The sequence below is a fragment of the Cherax quadricarinatus genome, chromosome 19, assembly GCF_038502225.1.
Source record: "Cherax quadricarinatus isolate ZL_2023a chromosome 19, ASM3850222v1, whole genome shotgun sequence".
Taxonomy (NCBI): domain Eukaryota; kingdom Metazoa; phylum Arthropoda; class Malacostraca; order Decapoda; family Parastacidae; genus Cherax; species Cherax quadricarinatus.
Genome location: NC_091310.1, coordinates 26385572 through 26408179, shown reverse-complemented (window position 1 = coordinate 26408179; position 22608 = coordinate 26385572). Strand labels below are relative to the sequence as shown.

At 41.3% G+C, this 22608-nt stretch overlaps 1 protein-coding gene across 5 annotated transcripts in view; it reads right to left on the bottom strand.

Moving 5' to 3' along the window:
* Positions 1 to 22608, bottom strand: part of LOC128688285 (T-box transcription factor TBX20) — a 108012-nt gene that overhangs the window by 25518 nt on the left and 59886 nt on the right. For 4 of the 5 annotated variants that reach the window (XM_070086567.1, XM_070086570.1, XM_070086569.1 and 1 more), the window contains exon 7: positions 9958 to 10128. In XM_070086567.1, the coding sequence (XP_069942668.1) occupies positions 9958 to 10128 (171 nt within the window). The remainder of the gene's footprint in view (positions 1 to 9957; positions 10129 to 22608) is intronic. The other variant, XM_070086568.1, reaches the window with a different exon arrangement.

Sequence of the window (22608 nt, the reverse complement as noted above, 5' to 3'; positions counted from 1 at the left end):
TGGCAAGACAGTGATGGAGTGAATGATGGTGAAAGTTTTTCTTTTTCGGGCCACCCTGCCTTGGTGGGAATCGGCCAGTGTGATAATAATAATAATAATAATAATAATAATAATAATAAAATATATATATATAGATAGATAGATATATATACATATATATATATATATATATATATATATATATATATATATATATATATATATATATATATATATATATATATATATATATATATATATATATATATATATATATATATATATATATATATATATATATATATATATATATATATATATATATACTGTGGCTAGCCAGGATTCGATCCTGCGTCATCATGCCCACAGGACCAACAATTCTCAAAAACTGTTGGTCCTGTGGACAGTAACATGTACATTGTTCTGTTCTTAGAGGGCTGGGCATGGTGACGCAGGATCAAACCATGCCTGGAATCCTCGATGCCCTGATAGGCTTGCCAGAATTCAAGGAGCACGGAAGACGCCAAAAACTCGGCAGCAGGCTACGACAGATCATCACTCTCAGCAAACAATGGATGCAGAGAACCCTGCCATACCGCAGACCTCTCATCAGGTCACCCAACTCAATGCCCAGGAATTCCCAACTCTCGAAGCCACAACCAGGCGTCATGGACAGGAGCCTCCTGCCCCCCTTCCTCAACGAAGAAACAAAAACAAGAGGAACAGGAGGAGTCAACAGGGAACATCTCGTCAAAGCTATCAGCAGACGGCACTAAACAAGCCCCCATCGGCCATAGCACGACAGCGTAAGCTCTCCTTGCTTGGCACAGCCGCTTAGCAGGCTCACCTGGCACCTCACCAGCAGATGCCGGCTACTCAACCTGGTATACAGCAACAGACCACGGTGCACACAATAAAGAAATCCAACCCTCAGCAGTCCATACAGACCACAACAGCCCAGGTAATATCCACTGCTTCGAACCCAGTGCCAACGCAGGCCCTCACCAGGAAGGATCTCGTAGCACTCATCAAGGCGTTCACGGATATTATTTGCAACACAATCAACTCCACGGAACAACAGAGCATATTCCGGCAGATGGTCAGTACGCTCCTGAGAGTGTGCTTCCTGACCGAGGAAGAGATGGTGGACGCCATGAATTTGCAGGTTCTCAGAGCGGGCAGGGCTCAGTCCCCAGCTCAGGAAACAACAGCGATGGAATAACTTCGGTACCAAATCACACCCTCAAGGTCCTACAATGGAACATTCAGGGCCTGAGGAGCAAACAGCACCACTTGCTGGAGGCAGTAATTCGGGATCGGGTTGACATCGTCTTGCTACAAGAAACCCTGACTGTCCAGACTATCTGCTTAAGACTACCCGGTTTTGCTGGGTATTTTCGGCACATGGACGCGGGCATTCACTGCAGAGGCACAGCTGTATTTGTATCCGATACAATACCTCACGAGGTTATAGCCAACCCTGTGGACTGTGGGGAGGATGTCGAGGTACAGGCCATCCTTGCACACATACCTGGGGTGCCCATTACCATCTATAACATCTAAAAGAACCCAAGACACACCCTCGACATTGCAGAGTTCCTCGCGCTAGCACGCACTGAGTGTATTATTGTGGGTGGAGATTTCAACGCACATCACCCAATGCTGCACTCTCACTCAGCAACCAATGCTGCTGGCAGACACATAGCAATGCTCCTACACGATATTCCAGAGGTAAAGTTGCTAAACAATGGAGACCCCACACACCTGTTGGGTGGCTGCCTCGACCTTACCTTCGGGACAAGACAACTCGCAGCAGGAGCCACATGGGAAACTCATCCTCACCTTGTCAGTGACCACTTTGCAGTGATCACAACCTTTAACATCAACAGGCCTCCCACAGTTGTGCTGCCTCCTAGATGGGACGTAAAGAGGGCCAATTGGAAGGTGTTCCAGGATTATCTTCATGACTGGTGGTCCACATACACTCTATCTGAAGACTGTGATACGGCTGAACAGGAGCTAATCACTGTTCTCATCCAGACAGCAGAGTGCGCAATTCCAAAGAAGTCTGCAGGATGCACTCACAAAAGAGACTGGTGGTTTTACAACGACGAGGTGCAGGAGCAGAACCATCGCATCAACTCTTTTAGGAAGCTATACAGGCGTCACCCTACGGCAGAGAACAGGAATACTCTGAGAGCCATTACCTGGAGTTTACCTGGAGAGAGTTTCGGGGGTCAACGCCCCCGCGGCCCGGTCTGTGACCAGGCCTCCTGGTGGATCAGCGCCTGATCAACCAGGCTGTTGCTGCTGACTGCACGCAAACCAACGTACGAGCCACAGCCCGGCTGATCAGGAACTGACTTTAGGTGCTTGTCCAGTGCCAGCTTGAAGACTGCCAGGGGTCTGTTGGTAATCCCCCTTATGTGTGCTGGGAGGCAGTTGAACAGTCTCGGGCCCCTGACACTTATTGTATGGTCTCTTAACGTGCTAGTGACACCCCTGCTTTTCATTGGGGGGATGGTGCATCGTCTGCCAAGTCTTTTGCTTTCGTAGTGAGTGATTTTCGTGTGCAAGCATGCCCGCAGAGTCTCTCTCAGAGTAAAAACTGAGAAATGGCTGGAGTGGTGCTCAACATTCGGGCATCACACCACCTTATCTGAGATATGGGGCAAGCTCAACATAGCAACTGGCAAGATCAAGCCGAGGCCACCAGCACACCCGAACCCATCCCAGGAAGCTGAGAAACTAGTGGAGCTTTTCACTTCCAGGGAAGCCTCCACTCAGCTCCTGGAGTTTACCTGGAGTTTACCTGGAGAGAGTTCCGGGGGTCAACGCCCCCGCGGCCCGGTCTGTGACCAGGCCTCCTGGTGGATCAGAGCCTGATCAACCAGGCTGTTGCTGCTGGCTGCACGCAAACCAACGTACGAGCCACAGCCCGGCTGGTCAGGAACCGACTTTAGGTCCTTGTCCAGTGCCAGCTTGAAGACTGCCAGGGGTCTGTTGGTAATCCCCCTTATGTATGCTGGGAGGCAGTTGAACAGTCTCGGGCCCCTGACACTTATTGTATGGTCTCTTAACGTGCTAGTGACACCCCTGCTTTTCATTGGGGGATGTTGCATCGTCTGCCAAGTCTTTTGCTTTCGTAGTGAGTGATTTTCGTGTGCAAGTTCGGTACTAGTCCCTCTAGGATTTTCCAGGTGTATATAATCATGTATCTCTCCCGCCTGCATTCCAGGGAATACAGGTTCAGGAACCTCAAGCGCTCCCAGTAATTGAGGTGTTTTATCTCCGTTATGCGCACCGTGAAGGTTTTCTGTACATTTTCTAGGTCAGCAATTTCACCTGCCTTGAAAGGTGCTGTTAGTGTGCAGCAATATTCCAGCCTAGATAGAACAAGTGACCTGAAGAGTGTCATCATGGGCTTGGCCTCCCTAGTTTTGAAGGTTCTCATTATCCATCCTGTCATTTTTCTAGCAGATGCGATTGATACAATGTTATGGTCCTTGAAGGTGAGATCCTCCGACATGATCACTCCCAGGTCTTTGACGTTGGTGTTTCGCTCTATTTTGTGGCCAGAATTTGTTTTGTACTCTGATGAAGATTTAATTTCCTCGTGTTTACCATATCTGAGTAATTGAAATTTCTCATAGTTGAACTTCATATTGTTTTCTGCAGCCCACTGAAAGATTCGGTTGATGTCCGCCTGGAGCCTTGCAGTGTCTGCAATGGAAGACACTGTCATGCAGATTCGGGTGTCATCTGCAAAGGAAGACACGGTGCTGTGGCTGACATCCTTGTCTATGTCGGATATGAGGATGAAGAACAAGATGGGAGCGAGTACTGTGCCTTGTGGAACAGAGCTTTTCACCGTAGCTGCCTCGGACTTTACTCTGTTGACGACTACTCTCTGTGTTCTGTTAGTGAGGAAATTATAGATCCATCGACCGACTTTTCCTGTTATCCCTTTAGCACGCATTTTGTGCGCTATTACGTCATGGTCACACTTGTCGAAGGCTTTTGCAAAGTCTGTATATATTACATCTGCATTCTTTTTATCTTCTAGTGCATTTAGGACCTTGTCGTAGTGATCCAATAGTTGAGACAGACAGGAGCGACCTGTTCTAAACCCATGTTGCCCTGGGTTGTGTAACTGATGGGTTTCTAGATGGGTGGTGATCTTGCTTCTTAGGACCCTTTCAAAGATTTTTATGATATGGGATGTTAGTGCTATCGGTCTGTAGTTCTTTGCTGTTGCTTTACTGCCCCCTTTGTGGAGTGGGGCTATGTCTGTTGTTTTTAGTAACTGTGGGACGACCCCCGTGTCCATGCTCCCTCTCCATAGGATGGAAAAGGCTCGTGATAGGGGCTTCTTGCAGTTCTTGATGAACACGGAGTTCCATGAGTCTGGCCCTGGGGCAGAGTGCATGGGCATGTCATTTATCGCCTGTTCGAAGTCATTTGGCGTCAGGATAACATCGGATAGGCTTGTGTTAACCAAATTTTGTGGCTCTCTCATAAAAAATTCGTTTTGATCTTCGACTCTCAGTCTGGTTAGCGGCTTGCTAAAAACTGAGTCATATTGGGACTTGAGTAGATCACTCATTTCCTTGCTGTCATCTGTGTAGGACCTATCTTGTTTAAGTAGGGGGCCCAATACTGGATGTTGTTCTCGACTTTGATTTGGCATAGGAGAAGAAATACTTTGGATTTCTTTCGATTTCATTTATGGCTTTTAGTTCTTCCCGCGATTCCTGACTCCTATAAGATTCCTTTAGCTTGAGTTCGATGCTTGCTATTTCTCTGACCAGTGTCTCCCTACGCATTTCAGATATATTGACCTCTTTTAACCGCTCTGTTATTCTTTTCCGTCGCCTGTAAAGGGAGCGCCTGTCTCTTTCTATTTTACATCTACTCCTCCTTTTTCTTAGAGGAATAAGCCTTGTGCATACATCGAGTGCCACCAAGTTAATCTGTTCTAGGCATACGTTGGGGTCTGTGTTGCTTAGTATATCTTCCCAGCTAATATCGGTTAGGACTTGGTTTACTTGGTCCCACTTTATGTTTTTGTTATTGAAGTTGAATTTGGTGAATGCTCCCTCGTGACTAGTCTCATTATGTCGGTCTGGGGCTCCACGCATACATGTCTGAACCTCAATTATGTTGTGATCTGAGTATATTGTTTTTGATATGGTGACATTTCTTATCAGATCATCATTGTTAGTGAAGATGAGGTCTAGTGTATTCTCCAGTCTAGTTTACCTGGAGTTTACCTGGAGAGAGTTCCGGGGGTCAACGCCCCCGCGGCCCGGTCTGTAACCAGGCCTCCTGGTGGATCAGAGCCTGATCAACCAGGCTGTTGCTGCTGGCTGCACGCAAACCAACGTACGAGCCACAGCCCGGCTGATCAGGAACTGACTTTAGGTGCTTGTCCAGTGCCAGCTTGAAGACTGCCAGGGGTCTGTTGGTAATCCCCCTTATGTGTGCTGGGAGGCAGTTGAACAGTCTCGGGCCCCTGACACTTATTGTATGGTCTTATTATTTGCTGGTTTAAATTGAATTTTGTGCAGAGATTTAAAAGCTCGTGTGAGTGTGAGTTTTCATCAGAGCTGCCTCCTGGTGTTATTACTGCAACAATATTATTTGCTATATTCCTCCATTTTAGGTGCCTTAAGTTGAAATCCCCCAGGAGCAAGATGTTGGGTGCAGGAGCTGGAAGATTTTCCAGACAGTGGTCAATTTTTAACAGCTGTTCCTGGAATTGCTGGGATGTTGCATCCGGAGGCTTGTAGACTACCACAATGACTAGGTTTTGGTTCTCGACCTTTACTGCTAAAACTTCCACTACATCATTTGAGGCATTTAGCCTTCTGCCACAACGCCAGTTAACGATACAAGCTGCATGTGAGTCAGAAGATGTGACTGATGAAGACCTCACGGACTTCGAACTCCGACGTGCCATTAAGAACACATGTGACACTGCCCAGGGCATCGATGGTGTTATGTATTCCATGATTGCACGGGCTGGGCAGAGTGGATGGGAGGCTATACTAGACGTCATAAACAAGTCGTGGAGGGCGTGGACACTCCCAGCAGCTTGGAAGAAAGCTACCATTGTACCAGTTCCAAAGCCCCAGGACCCAGGCAGTATGAGACCCATATCGCTGGCCAGCTGTTTAGCCAAGACTGCTGAGAGGATGGTGTTAAACCGCCTCCTATGGAAACTTGGACCCCGTCATCATCACATATTTGCCTTCACCAAAGGAGTGGGTACAGTAGAGTGCATAACCACTCTACTAAGCCAGATCGCTGATATTAACAAAAAACCTAGTATCATCGTCTACCTTGACCTTGAGAAGGCATTTGAGCTAGCCAGCCCCACAGCAATTCTAGCAATACTAGCTCGGAAGGGAATCAAAGGACGCCTCCTGGCCTGGATAGAGTCCTACCTTAGGGACAGGCAGGCCTGTGTCAGCTTTCAGGGACACTACTCTTCCTTTAAAACCTTGGAAAACGGCACACCGCAAGTAGGTGTGCTCAGTCCTACCCTGTTTAACGTCCTTATGCAGGAACTTGTGAGCCAAGAAAGCTTTGGACCTAATTACACAGTCTTGCAAGGAACTAGGCCTCAAGATCTCGGCCGAGAAATCTCTTGCAATGATGTTTAAGGGACCAGATCCTGTGAATAGATTACGTATCCAGGATATAGAACTTGAGTGGACAGGCTCCTACCTATACTTGGGAATCTACATTGATAAAAAGCTGACCTTTCAGAAACAGGCCGAGTATGTCAGATCCCGTGCCCCTACTCAGACTCAACGCCATGAGAGCCATGACGAGGCACCGTGCAGGGGCGAGCAAAGATGTACTTCGCTTGTACTATATGCAAGCTATACGCTCGCTCATTGACTACGGTGCACCGGCGTTAGCTCATCTCTTCCAGCAAAGCAGGAAAAGGGTGGAGGTCATACAAAACCAGGTGATAAGAACTATGCTTGGGGCCCCCATCTGGACCAGCACAGTATGTCTCAGATCTGAGGCCCGGCTTCCTTCCCTGGCTGACAGAGTAAGATACATAAACGCCTGCAAAGTAGCCACGGCAGGAAGGTACCCCACTAAGGAGACGGATATTGACCACCATGACACAAGATCCAACTCTCTTCACGGACTACTCCTGGATTCGTTCGTTTTGTGCTACTGGGCGGAAGCTGCTGCCTATACAACTACTCCTTGAGAAGATTTGTGACTTTCCTGTTGCTGGGTATCATCCACCACCTCCCTGGCGCCCAGATCCAGCCGATGTTTGCATCATGCAACTACCCATCTCTAAGCGTCTCTGCAGTCAAGACACCCTCAGCAATCATGCTGAGACAAGCATGGCACTGGCAGAGGGAGGCACATGTGCAGTGTATTTCACAGATGGTTCTGTCGACCCTGACAGGAAGAGAGCAGCAGCTGGAGTGTACCACAATGGTCACACACAAGGCTGGCGACTCCCTGACCACTGCACGATCCTTCAAGCTGAGCTGGTGGCGATTCAGCAGGCATTGTCACATGCCCTACGACATCGACTCCGACCTGTCATAAATGTTGATTCCACCTCTGCAATCAATGCCCTCTCCCATCCTCAACCTCAGGACAATGTTCACCTCATCACATCGATCCTGAGCGTAATGACAGCCTTAGAAGTTCAGGGTAACAGATCGACATTGAACTGGATCCCCAGCCATGCTGGCATCCGGGGAAATGAGGCGGCAGATAATGCAGCCAAGGCAGCCACAGACTCTCCACATGTTGGGATTTCTGTCCCCATCAGCCTACGACAGATCAAACTGGTGGCTGCCAGAGCCATGAAACTTATGGGGGAGGTCTTAGGTGATACCCCATCTCAACAGTGGTACCGAGCAGGGAGAACCCCCTCCATATGATAGAAGCTGGTCCAGAGCGCAGTGTACCGCCATCCATCGGCTTCGTTTGGGCTTTACCACAGCCAAGATGATGATAGACAAGGCTGAGGAGATGTGCCAGTACTGCCAGCACGTTGTTCAGCGCCCCCTGACACACTATCTTCTAGAGCGCAAAGTTACTGAGACACTCCGCAGGCAATTAGCACTGATATCCCCTCCCGAAGAGGACCCAGAGATGACTGCGGCCACACTAGTGTACCATGGAGTCAACGAACCAGACAAGCTGTTGCCCGTGATAACGACATATCCTCCTCCTCGCTAGTGTCCACAGTTAGGAGTACATATGGTGTTGTCGCTTATGAGATGCACCAGATGAACTGACCAGAAGAGTGCTTGAGCAGCATACGTCGCATCATTGTAGAAACCTTTCTCAGTCGGGAGCCAGAGACGGGTCATCGCAAGATTGAGACCCGTGCCAGGACTACGGTCTTGGCGAACATTATACATACATACATACATTACTTTTATTGTTCCTTGATAATGTGAGTAGTCACGAAAGCGCTTGGAATTTCATTATTCTTTCACAGTGCAATAAGATCACAGTAAACAGGTGATATCAGAATATGCAAAACAATCACTGTGTAAGGATGGTAAAATTCCAAGCACTTTCGTGAGAAGTCGCGAAAGTTCTTGGAATATATATATATATATATATATATATATATATATATATATATATATATATATATATATATATATATATATATATATATATATATATATATATATATATATATACATTATATGTATATATATATATATATACATTATATGTATATATATATATATATATATATATATATATATATATATATATATATATATATATATATATATATATATACATATATGTATATATATATATATATATATATATATATATATATATATATAAACATCTCTCGATATCCACCCGTATATATATATATATATATATATATATATATATATATATATATATATATATATATATATATATATGTGTGTGTGTGTGTGTGTGTGTGTGTGTGTGTGTATGCATATATATTTTTTTTTTCAACAAGTCGGCCGTCTCCCACCGAGGCAGGGTGACCCAAAAAGAAAGAAAATCCCCAAAAAGAAAATACTTTCATCATTCAACATTTTCACCTCACTCACACATAATCACTGTTTTTGCAGAGGTGCTCAGAATACAACAGTTTAGAAGCATATACGTATAAAGATACACAACATATCCTTCCAAACTGCTAATATCCCGAACCCCTCTTTTAGAGTGCAGGCATTGTACTTCCCATTTCCAGGACTCAAGTCCGGCTATGTATAAATAACCGGTTTCCCTGAATCCCTTCACTAAATATTACCCTGCTCACACTCCAACAGCTGGTCAGGTCCCAAAACAGATCGTCAGGTCCCAAATACCATTCGTCTCCATTCACTCCTATCGAACACGCTCATGCACGCCTGCTGGAAGTCCAAGTCCCTCGCCCACAAAACTTATCACTTCCTTCCAACCTTTTCGAGGACGACCCCTACCCCGCCTTCCTTCTCCCACAGATTTAAACGTTCTCCATGTCATTCTACTTTGATCCATTCTCTCTAAATCACCAAACCATCTCAACAACCCCTCTTCAGCCCTCTGACTAATACTTTTATTGTATATATATTATATATATAATATATATATATATATATATATATATATATATATATATATATATATATATATATATATATATATATATATATATATATATATATATATATATATATATATATATATATATATATATATATATATATATATATATATATATATATATATATATATATTTATAATGTTACATTAGATTTTCAACAAAGAACGATTCCCCATTAGAGGAAGCATTAGTACAGTTAGGCAAGTTAACATTATATAATACATTAGTACAAGTAAAAGAGCCTTTAACATTGTAGGAGTAACAAGTAAACGGTGACAAGACTAGGACAAGATACTTACGTTAGTTACAGTTAAAAGAATCAATGAAAGACCCACCTGTTGGTTCTGGTAGGCAGTGACGGTGATGAAGGTGGTCTCGGGGAAGGAGGCGTGGTGGGCGTGTGTCTGATCCACCAGGTGTGGTAGGTCACCCCAACAAGCTCCAGCTTCGACTTCCTGCACCCACACCCGTGTACGGTACTTCTGCATTGAGTGAAGAATAATCTGCTGGAGACAAGAAGCAAATGCCAGACGTTTGTTAATGGTTAAGATCGGTGCCCCTGAATCCTAGTTTCAGACCACTTCTAAATTTGAAATTAAATATTACAAGATTAAGAGACATTTAAAACGAACACAAGAAATTTAAGATATATGTATACTAAATCTCGTTAGATGTTTGAGAGATTTACCTGTCACCTTACGTGTTCTTGAGACATTAAAAAAAAAATCTTGCCAATTTGCACAACGTTTAACAGGCTTTCCTTTCACACTCATGATAGGATAGTAGCTTTATATAAATGATTTAAAAAATCATTTGATGAATGAGACGCGCTTAACACTGACAAGACCTTGTACATAATGTTTGGGAACAGAGATGCAAATGTCCACCTAAACGTTATGATTAACGATTCTCCCATTGATAATCAAAACGAAGAAAAATTCTTGGGTCTGTTCCTTGACAGCAACTTGAAATTCAACACCCACATTCAACACAAAAAAATATCCAAATCAGTTGGCATCCTCCCCAAGATACATTACTAAGTACCTCAAACAGCACTACTTACATTATACTACTCTCTAATCTACCCCTACTTCACCTACGCTATTTGTGCCTGGGGATCCACTACAGCAAATCACCTTAAGAAAATAATAAGACAACAAGCGAATGATCACCCACTCTACTGCTAGACAACACCCCCACTCTTCAAAAGCCTAAACCTGCTTAATATACATAAAATTCACTCATAATACCGTGCATACTACATATACAGGACAACCAATTCTAATTTTAATCCTGCCCTGAAACTCTTTCTTGATAGTTGCAGCAAAACTCATAAGACATATTACTAAACACAAAAAAACTCTGATATTCCCCGTGTCCGACTCGATCTTCGTAAAAACTCAGTGTACATGAAAGAACCTAAAACACGAAGATTCCAGACTTTGCTTTGCCAGGCGCTTCTAAGCTATTGATAAAGAAACCTACTTACCTTAATGTGATCCGGTGGTCTGGTGGCTAAAGCTCCCGCTTAACACACGGAGGGCCCGGGTTCGATTCCCGGCGGGTGGAAACATTTCGACACGTTTCCTTACACCTATTGTCCTGTTCACCTAGCAGCAAATAGGTACCTGGGTGTTAGTCGACTGGTGTGGGTCGCATCCTGGGGGACAAGATTAAGGACCCCAATGGAAATAAGTTAGTCCTCGATGACGCCCTGACTTTCTTGGGTTATCCTGGGTGGCTAACCCCCCGGGGTTAAAAATCCGAACGAAATCTTATCTTATCTTATCTTATCCTGACAATTTATCATGCTGAACAATTCCCGAAACCCTAAAACTTTATCTTTCATCTGATATTGTCTTTATTCTTGTTTCATCATTCCTTCAACTCAGATACCTAGCTTCATCCTTAATGTATCACTAATTAGTTTTTTCATTGGATTACTGAATACCTCCAATATAATAATATAATATAAAATATCTTATTCTCATACATTTGTTATCATAATTTAGTTTTAAGGCTGCCCGAAATGCCTTGCATAATAAGGGGCGTTCTATAAAGTTGTTTATATGTATATGGTAATTACTCTTAACTGTATAATGTACTATATTCACTTTATAAACGTCAAGTTTGTTTGTTTTACAACATTTGGGTATCTTTACAGTGAAAACGTTTCGCCAGCCAGTGTCTTCCTTTGTCCAATACAGGAAAGAACGGTGGAAGATGAGGAATTTAATGTAATCAGTCACTCACCCTGGAGATGATGTGTTCAGTCCAGCAGTCTTAATAAAAGTACAGCTTTTATATTACAGACAGGTAAGGTGAAGCAGTTGGAGGCTGCGTCACCGGTGGACAAAATCCACTAAAGGCAGTAGGTCATGCCTATAGGTTGGGGAAGCGTTGAAGAATGTCCTGTATCAAGATCCCACGATGTTGCTGTGTCCAACAGACAATATTATATAAATGTTTAGAAACCGTCGAGTTGATGAATGAGACATTTGTGTTACATATGAGTATATTTATTGTGTAAACGTTTCGCTAGCCAGTGGCTTCATCAGTTCAATACAAACAACGGTGGAAGATGAGGAGTGTGAGGTAATCATGATACCTGTCAGACAAAGCAACATATTGGGCTCTGATACAGTGAATTTTTTAACGCTTGCCTAGCCTATAAGCATGACCTACTTCCAGTGTGGATTTTGTTCACGCGGCCTACAATTGCTTCACCTCACCTGTCTGCAATATATATGCCCGTTCTCCGCACATATGTTGTACTTCTGTCAAGATTTATGGGCTGAACATATCTCCAGGGTGAGGGACTGATTACCTCAAACTCCTTCTCATCTTCCACGGTTCTACTCAGTATTGGACTGATGAAGCCACTGGCTGGCGAAACATTTCTACAGCAGAGGTATCCAAATGTTACACAAGTGTACCTCTCTGGGTAGTTGCTGTCTATTATTAGTCCACTACCCAGGTATATAAGCTGACATGGTGAATTCAAGCCTCCAAAATCTTAATCTACTTTCAACATACCCAACTGATTTTCATCTTTGCCTTATTACTACGCAAATAGAACTTGGAAGCGTTGGCTCTAACCTGATTATTTTCTGTTTTCCATCACTACATGATGTCTATGTGCTTAGCGCTTCCCCTTTAATTTCATTACAATCCGAAACCATGACTATCTCGTTAATGGCAGGTGAAGGATCGCACAGCTTGAGAGAACGTGTCACAAATCGACGTCACAAACCAAAATTCTTTGTAAGATGGACTTCCAGCAAGCGTGCGTGAACGTGTTAGATAGGAGTGAATGGAGACGAATGGTTTTTGGGACTTTACGAGCTGTTGGAGTGTGAGCAGGATAATATTTAGTGAAGGGATTCAGGGAAACCAGTTATTTTTATATAGCCGGACTTGAGTCCTGGAAGTGGGAAGTACAATGCCCGCATTTTAAAGGAGGGGTTTGGGATATTGGCAGTTTGGAGAGATATGTTATACATCTTTATATATGCTTCTAAACTGTCGCATCTGGGTGCCTCTGCAAAAACAGTGATTATGTAGTGTTGAATGATGATGAAAGTATTTTCTTTTCGGGGATTTTCTTTCTTTTAGGGCCACCCTGCCTCGGTGGGATACGGCCGGTTTGTTGAGAGAAGAATATATATATATATATATATATATATATATATATATATATATATATATATATATATATATATATATATATATATATATATATATATATACACACACACACACACACACATTTGAGTTCTTAATACTGCCTGAAGGATTCTTCACTGTGCATATGGTTTACTCTGCCCTAGAACATTGGAAAGCTGTGAGGATAATACTGATTTACAAGATACTATGGAAATATTAATCTTTCAACAGATATAGGGGCCACGTGTCATATCTCTTAGATAACACATATTATTTGGTAAGCAGACTGAGAAACGTCATAGAAAGGATAATCTTTCATATTTATTAAATAAGAACCATTAGCCACGGCGGCCTAAAGAGACACCATCACATTATAGTAAGAAAATAGCGCTACTTCACAAGCCTACACGTCTACTTAAAATATCGAAGCCCAACCCGTATTTCATCCTTTATATTGACGAGATTTCACAGTATCATAATTCCTTAAAAATAATCTATTAGAGTATCTTCAGCGGGTGAGGACAAAGGTACGTTATCTGGTGTTATCGTGAGGTATCTGACTTATCTATCGTCTCCAGCGGCGGCACTTCTCATCCTGACTCCTCTGTCATCAACGGGGGTTTCAATAGATAAGACAGTAAGCCGTCTTCTTATACTCTTTAAACACTATTCTACCTACATTTATTTACCCCTCAAATATGTATGGATGTCAAACTAAGTCATTCCAGTAATGAGAATTTCACAATATCGGGAAAGAACAAACCCACTTTCACGATATTGAGACAATCTTATTTCATGGAGATGGACACAGGTACTGTATTGGCAACGTCCGTGTGGTTTCGTTTCTAAAATGTGATTTTGGACAATAGGTGAGGTCTTCACACATCTCAATGCTGTCTAAGACACATCGGGTTCAGATCTTTTTTAAACATTTGATTGCTAGTGTGCGTAGTGTAGTTCTTGAGTGAAGTCCGCAATGAATCCCCAATAAGTCACCGAACACTCGGAGCACTATACATCGCATCACATGGACCGGTAAGCCAGCGGAAGTGCTTTCCCATATGGCCAAAAGCTCCTGGTTTCCTGACAAATAATCCACCATCTCGGAGCAGTGCGAAGAAAATCATTATTCGTTGTTGTTGCAAGGAGAAATGGTAAACTGTGATCACAGAGACATGACTCAAATAAAAATGAGATGGTGTCATGGTATGAAAGAGAAGTGGTGGGGTCATTTTGTGAAGTGGTTGCGGGAGCTGATAAGAGACTAGATAGGTAACTAGGATAGTGAGGGGTGTCTCACCCCAACGACCTCTTATTCCCCACCTCCATTATGCCTGCAGGACAAGCAATGCATCACAGGCTGTCATCGTTCAGAGAAATTTTCGATAAGATAACAGTGAAGCACAATCTTAATTGGTGTGATATCGTGCTATGCGGATGCTAAAACATTGTCAACCGTACTGTTAAAAAAGGAGCATCACAACAACTTAGTAGAAGATAACAATAAGAATTCCTAAAGGTAGTATAAGGAGTCAGAAACCGTCATAAGAAAACGTCAGACGTCCAATGTTTTTTTTCTGCAATATTTACATATTCACACCTGAACAAATTCTTGGCCTTAGGGTGAGTAGGTGCACATTGTTTTGTATTCTGTGAAATGTCCATTATGGGTGGCTTTAAACTTTTAGTGCTGATGTGTTTTCCTCGATTTTGCGTGTGCCTTGATGCTGGTGAAGAGTTTTTGATCTAGTGAACTAAAATCGCCCAAACTTGATTACCGCTTATCGCTTAAACTTGATTACCTTCTATTCTCAAAGTTGTATGACCCTTCTGGGTCATACCAATATAATAATTTCCGTAATATACGTATATGATCTGTCAGTGATCATATATGTATGGTTTTTGTTGATGACGTAAAACTATTAAGAATAATAAGAAGAGGACAGTATAGAGACGTTACAATAAAACTTGGACAGCTAAAGGAGTAGAAAATGTAGAGGAAGACCAGTTAAAGAGGATTTTAATAAAATTATAAACTCGGAGGACTGGTAACCCAAGATAACCCAAAAATATGAGCGTGACTTATTCTCTTTGGAGCCCTCTGGTGGTCTTTCTTGGGAGGATCATCAAAGAACATAGTCGGCCATCATCCAGATACCTATTTACTTCAAGATGTACAAAGGCAGCAAGCATACGGAAACATGCCCATGTCCACGGACCGAATTCACGTCCATTGATTGCAAAAAGAAGGTGCTACCACAGAGGGAAGCATCTACAAAGAGCGTTCAAGGAGAAAGGTGTTTGGATGATCATTACAACGAACGTGCAGTAAGACGTTCAAGCATACACCTCAAAACATCGGGAGAGCATCAAGGCTTTCGAACCGCTTAAATTCCTTTAGATACCGAAAAAAAAAAATCCATGACGACACTATGCACTATATCACTTTTTTTATACATTGCAGAATAAGTACAGAGACCATATCTGAGAAAACATTAGAACATAAGACAGAAGGAACACTGCAGCAGGGCTACTGGGCTGCAGAGGTTTGCCACCAGATTGGTTCCGCAAGTGATATTTGAAGTATGAAGCAAGGCTCCAGGAATTGAACTTATTAACCCTGGAATACATGTTAACGACATACAAGATTGTCAAAGGATTTGCAGAGAAGGCAAAGAGTTTTTTTTTAAAATGCGAGGCACTAGGGTGAGAAAGTAGAGGTACAAACTAAAATCAAAGGTGTTCAACAGCCGTTAAAAATGCTTTAGTCTAATGGTGGTAATCAAATGGATTACACGAGATAAGGTGGAGGAAAACTCCATATACCATTTCAAGAGTATGTATGATGTGACCAAGATGACAAGAACCAGTAAATACTAGCTGATCTAGATCTCTGCAAACTTAGCTCGGTAAATGTACTTAAACACACACATACACACATACATACACACACACACACACACACACACACACACACACACACACACACACACACACACACACACACACACACACACACACACACACACACACACACACACACACACAGGAGCTGAGTCTCGACCCCTGCAACCACAATTAGGTGAGTACAGGCAGGGACCATACATAGCTTTAAGATGAGGTATTATAAAGCTCATGGAGCAGGGAGAGAGAGGACCTAGTAGCACTCAGTGAAGAGACGGGGTCAGGAGCTGAGTATCGACCCATGCAACCACAATTAGGTGAGTACAATTAGGTGAGTACACACACACACACACACACACACACACACACACACACACAAGGCTGCTAGTGAAGACAGTAGCATGTGATACCGTCAAGATAAGAGAGGGCGTCAATATGAGACTTGTCAAGTGGACGACGGTCATCACGCAAGACATAAGTGTGTGAAAGATGTCTTCAACATTTTCACACTGACATACACACGTACACCTGAAGACTCAGAGCTCGAGGTCTCGCTCCTCTGGGTACACTGGAACCCCGTGTGATACTAAAAATGCTGTTGGTGCTAGAATACTTGTACTCGAGGAATGAAAGTGACAAATGATGAGCATCAAAAATCACTTAATAAAAGAAGTGGCATATGTAAAGAAGAAATAAGAACTGGATGTAAGGGATAGATAAGCTAAAAGGGAGAGGATGCTAAGAGCAGACAGTGTACCACTTGCCTACATAGACACAGACTGCACTCTGCAGTAATGAAGTGGAGTGCGACCTGAGTGAAAGACAAGAATGAGGAATATCATTGAGCATATGAAATACATTTTTGATGTATGCCTCATTGGAAAAAGGACCATTTTTGATGTATGCCTCATTGGAAAAAGGACCATTTTTGATGTATGCCTCATTGGAAAAAGGACCAAGTGACTACTGGAACATAGCCAAAGTTAGAAATTCCAACTGTATAACGTAAATTTGGTTCTTATAAACACATGCATGGAAAAGCTGGGAGATCAACATTTGGAATCATCCACAATTTCCCCTGTATAGATTGAAAAAACTCGACGGTGAATACACTTTTAATATACTTTATATATAATGTACGATTATTTTAGATACTGTGTTTTAGATACTGCCAGTCACAATATATTATGTAAGAAACTTCAAGCTATCGGCATAGGTTCCGTAGACCGGTTTAAGGCATACCTTAGTAACAGGAAGCAAACTATCAAAATCAACAAAACAGAATGAAAACCCCTTCCGATAGCATGTGGAGTTCCCCTAAGTAGTATTCTGGGTCCCTTATTATTCCTATGTTATGTAAATGACATTCCCATCTACTGTATGCAGATGACAATGCTCTGTTAGTGTCAGGTAAAGACCCACAAGATATAGCTAATGCAATAACGCTGGAAATGGAGTCCTGCAGCAAATGGTTAGTAGACAAACTATCGTTACACCTTGGGAAAACGGAAGCCATAGTCTTTGACACGAAACATAAACTGAGAAGGGTAAATAATTTTAATGTTCGGAGTAATGGGGAACCCATCACTTCCGTTTCCTCAGTGAAATATCTGGGAACCTCCTTTGACCCATGCATGTCAGAGCTGATAGGGAACAGTGTAGTAAAGAAAGCGAATGCCAGACTGAAGTTCCTCTACAGACAAGCAGTGTCTACCTACTGAGGCTCGCACGACCCTATGTCTAGCTCTAACATAATGTCTTGACAAAACAAATGAGAGATAGACTACAAATCATCCAGAACAAAATGGTAAGATTCATCCCGGACCTGGGTCCAAGAGAGCGTGTAAGCCAAGATGAATTACAACAACTGGATATGATGAATGCTGAAGACAGAGTAAAACAACTGAAGCTATCAACTTCATAAAATTGCTCACAGTGACCAGAATATCTTGCTGCTAATTTTGTCAAGGTTGGGAACCAAAGCAATCATAGCACTAGGGGGAGAGAACACAACTTTGTAGTACCCACAGTCATTGGCCAGGCTTCAAACATCTTTTATTGTACAGCAATTAAGGAATGGAACAGATAGCCTGCACATGTCAAAGCCTGTCATAGCATAAACCAATTCAAGAAGAGAGACAAAAGGTGCCTGATGAATGTAGCTACAGAAAGGGAGGAAACTGATTTTTTATATTTTTAACTAACACACATGTAAATATAAATAACTCAATTTATCTTATTCCTAGTATATCTTCTCTATAGTATAACAATAAGATATCATCTCCTTTATAGTATAATAATGTAATAAAAGGACCCCAATGAAAATAAGTCACTTTGACTTTTTTGTGTTATCCCAGGTTCTCTACACATATGCTGCTATGTATGATAATCTAGGTAACTGTATTTGTGTATATCTGAATAAACTTACTAGAAAGAGAGGTCCTTAATTCTCTTTGTCCTCTAACAACTCACAGAAATATATATCTAGACCAACATTTCATCTTACGTCACTGTACAAACTTTGTATTAGACCGTTTTCCCTTTGAAAAGTTTAAAACGGTAACCACACAATCTTCTCAATTATTTCCACTTTATTATTACATTTGATAAATGTCACTACGATAGTCAGCATTATTTCAAGACACATTCAACAATCATTTAACTTCATTATTTATGAACTAGGTTGTCAGTGCAAGCAAATTCGTCACTCTCAGTAGAAATAACAGAAGTGTATTTAGACTTTAACGTTAAAAACTGTCCTAAGACTTAATATTATCTGATGAAGAGAGTAGAGTTGTAGGCTTTACAAATAACTAGAAACATTCGGTTATTCAGAACTTTTAACAAAATTCTTAATTTGCTGCTACTGTGGAAAATAATGTATTTTCCAGAAAAAATACAGTGTATTTTTATGTAAATTAGTGTAATACATTGTATTTAATAAAAATTATGTTATAAAAAATGGGAAACCCTGCACCTGCGCAGGGGAGACTCGCCATGTTTGAACTAGTCAACACAAACGTTAGTGAATAATCGGAAGAATTTTCGTGCTCTAGAAGTTAAATTGGGCTGACACCTCTCAAATAGGAGCCGAAATTGTTGGATGTGCATTCCTGCATAACTTGAGATATCAGGAGACTGGACAAGACAGCTCCAGGAACCTCAGATAAGCTACCTAAATTGTGTTGTAATTCTGGCCAGTATTATCATCATAAATTGAGTTAGAATGAGGTTTTTTTTTAGTATGATACACATTAATCTCCAGTCAAATTGGTGAGTGATATTAAGATATATTATCCTTCTGTTATGTAAATGTATATATATTTACCTGGAGTTTACCTGGAGAGAGTTCCGGGGGTCAACGCCCCCGCGGCCCGGTCTGTGACCAGGCTGAACGTGCTAGTGACACCCCTGCTTTTCATTGGGGGGATGGTGCATCGTCTGCCAAGTCTTTTGCTTTCGTAGTGAGTGATTTTTGTGTGCAAGTTCGGTACTAGTCCCTCTAGGATTTTCCAGATGTATATAATCATGTATCTCTCCCTCCTGCGTTCCAGGGAATACAGGTTTAGGAACCTCAAGCGCTCCCAGAAATTGAGGTGTTTTATCTCCGTTATGCGTGCCGTGAAAGTTCTCTGTGCATTTTCTAGGTCGGCAATTTCGCCTGCCTTGAAAGGTGCTGTTAGTGTGCAGCAATATTCCAGCCTAGATAGAACAAGTGACCTGAAGAGTGTCATCATGGGCTTGGCCCCCCTAGTTTTGAAGGTTCTCATTATCCATCCTGTCATTTTTCTAGCAGATGCGATTGATACAATGTTATGGTCCTTGAAGGTGAGATCCTCCGACATGATCACTCCCAGGTCTTTGACGTTGGTGTTTCGCTCTATTTTGTGGCCAGAATTTGTTTTGTACTCTGATGAAGATTTAATTTCCTCATGTTTACCATATCTGAGTAATTGAAATTTCTCATCGTTGAACTTCATATTGTTTTCTGCAGCCCCACTGAGAGATTTGGTTGATGTCCATCTGGAGCCTTGCAGTGTCTGCAATGGAAGACACTGTCATGCAGATTCGGGTGTCATCTGCAAAGGAAGACACGGTGCTGTGGCTGACATCCTTGTCTATGTCGGATATGAGGATGAGGAACAAGATGGGAGCGAGTACTGTGCCTTGTGGAACAGAGCTTTTCACCGTAGCTACCTCGGACTTTACTCTGTTGACGACTACTCTCTGTGTTCTGTTAGTGAGGAAATTATAGATCCATCGACCAACTTTTCCTGTTATTCCTTTAGCACACATTTTGTGCGCTATTATGCCATGGTCACACTTGTCGACGGCTTTTGCAAAGTCTGTATATATTACATCTGCATTGTTTTTGTCTTCTAGTGCATATATATATAATTTATTAATTTTAACATACAGTCCACCAATTTTTATATTTACCAGAATTCCTGGTGATGCATATTTCATTTGTAATTAATAGGTCTAGAGCAACTTGTGGATATGACAGTTATAGGTATCGAAGGTGGGCATTTTTGCGACCTAGGTGTCCCAAATCCTACTTGTCTATGTAACTTTGATAAATAATAATTATCTTTGTTACCATTTACTGATATGTACATTATGAGTTACATCCAGATAAATGCAATTTTCCACATTTAATTTGCCCGTTGGTTCTTCTTGAACCGGAGGTAATTAGTGAAGTCATTAATTAGTTAATTACTTAATAATTATAAGTGAAATGACAGAAGGAGGTGGATGTTAAGTTCACAAATTTACTTAATGTGTAGTGGATAATAATTATTACAATATTAATTTCGATAAGCCAAGTGTGTCTAAAGATTATATTAATGTGTATAATATTAATTTTGCTATGCCAAATTCTGGCAAGGATTTATATTAATTTGTATAATATTAATTTTGATAAGCCAAGTCTGGCTAAAGGTTTGTTTTAATGTACATTTAAAATTTATATTATAATTTTCTTACATGTAATTGCAAAGCTCAAGTGCAGCTAGGATTTATTCAAAGGTAAGTTGTACTATTTATCTTTATGAAGTGCATAATTAAGTACATAATCAATGTTATTAATTAAGTTGAATTTAATACATTGCATCATGGCTGAAAATGAGGAAATTAATTTAGAAGACAAACATATGGAATATAGAGCAAAGAAAGCATCACTACAGGCTAGAAAAGGTCATGTAACCAAGGCATATAATAAGTGCTTGGAATTAATGAATCAAGAAACTGTGAATACTGATGATTTAAAATTGTGTTTAGATGCTTTAGGGAATAGGTATGATTCATACAAATTATATTACAACAAATATGAAGGAGATTTATTAGTAAACTGTATAGATGAGACTGAAGTAGATCTCATGATTAATCAGTATTATGAATTAGAAGAAACGATTCTTTCTTGTAAAAGTCAGGCTTTGAATAAATTAAAATGTGTAAACCAGGCAGTTAATCAGTCTGCTCCAACAAATAAGATGTCTTTGCCAAAACTCCCAGAATTATGTTTACCTGTATTTAATCCTGGAGAAAATTGGGAGGAATTTTGGTCAATTTTTAAAGCAGCTGTGCATGATAGAAGTGACCTAGCCTGTGTAACTAAATTATTTTACCTCAAAGGACAGGTAAGAGGAGATGCTCACATACTCATACAAGCCTTTCCCGATGTAGATGACTCTTACAAGGAAGCAGTTGACTTGTTGAAAGTCACTTCTGGTAATATAGAACAAAGTAGGTTGGATCTAGTGAATATTATTGTTAATTTAAAATCTCCAGATCACACTTACAAAGGTTTACAGCAGTTTAGAGTAAAACTGGAGAGCACTCTCAGAACTTTAAGTAATAAATATAATCTGAAGGAATCAGACTGGTTATTGAGTGCCATGGTACAGAATAAATTAAGCTATAAAACACTTGAATGGCTCTCCAACAAATATCACAAGGGCTATTTTGGACTGGAGGAAATAAGACTAGGTCTACAAGAATTAATTGTGCAGTTGCAGACCAGCCAACTAACTTATTTTAAAGATGCAACACATAATAACTCTGAGGTATCTGTCAAGTTTCACAAAGGGAAAAATTATCCCAATGGTAATAATCAAAATTCATTTCCTAAAAATAGTTGCATAGGTGCATATCAAGTAGCAAGAATCAGAAATAATGATTCTTAACAAGGTAAGAAGAATAAGTATCCTCCTAAGAGTAGCCCAGTTAATAAGAAACCAGTCAAAGAAAAGAGTGATTGTCTTTTCTGCAAGGGTACTCATTTTTCTAAGAATTGCAATGCATACAATTCATGGAATGATAAAGTTGAAAGATTGGAGGAACTTGACAGATGTATCAGATGTCTAGGTAATCACAATGTAAAGGATTGTCATGCCAAATTAAACAACTGTTATCAA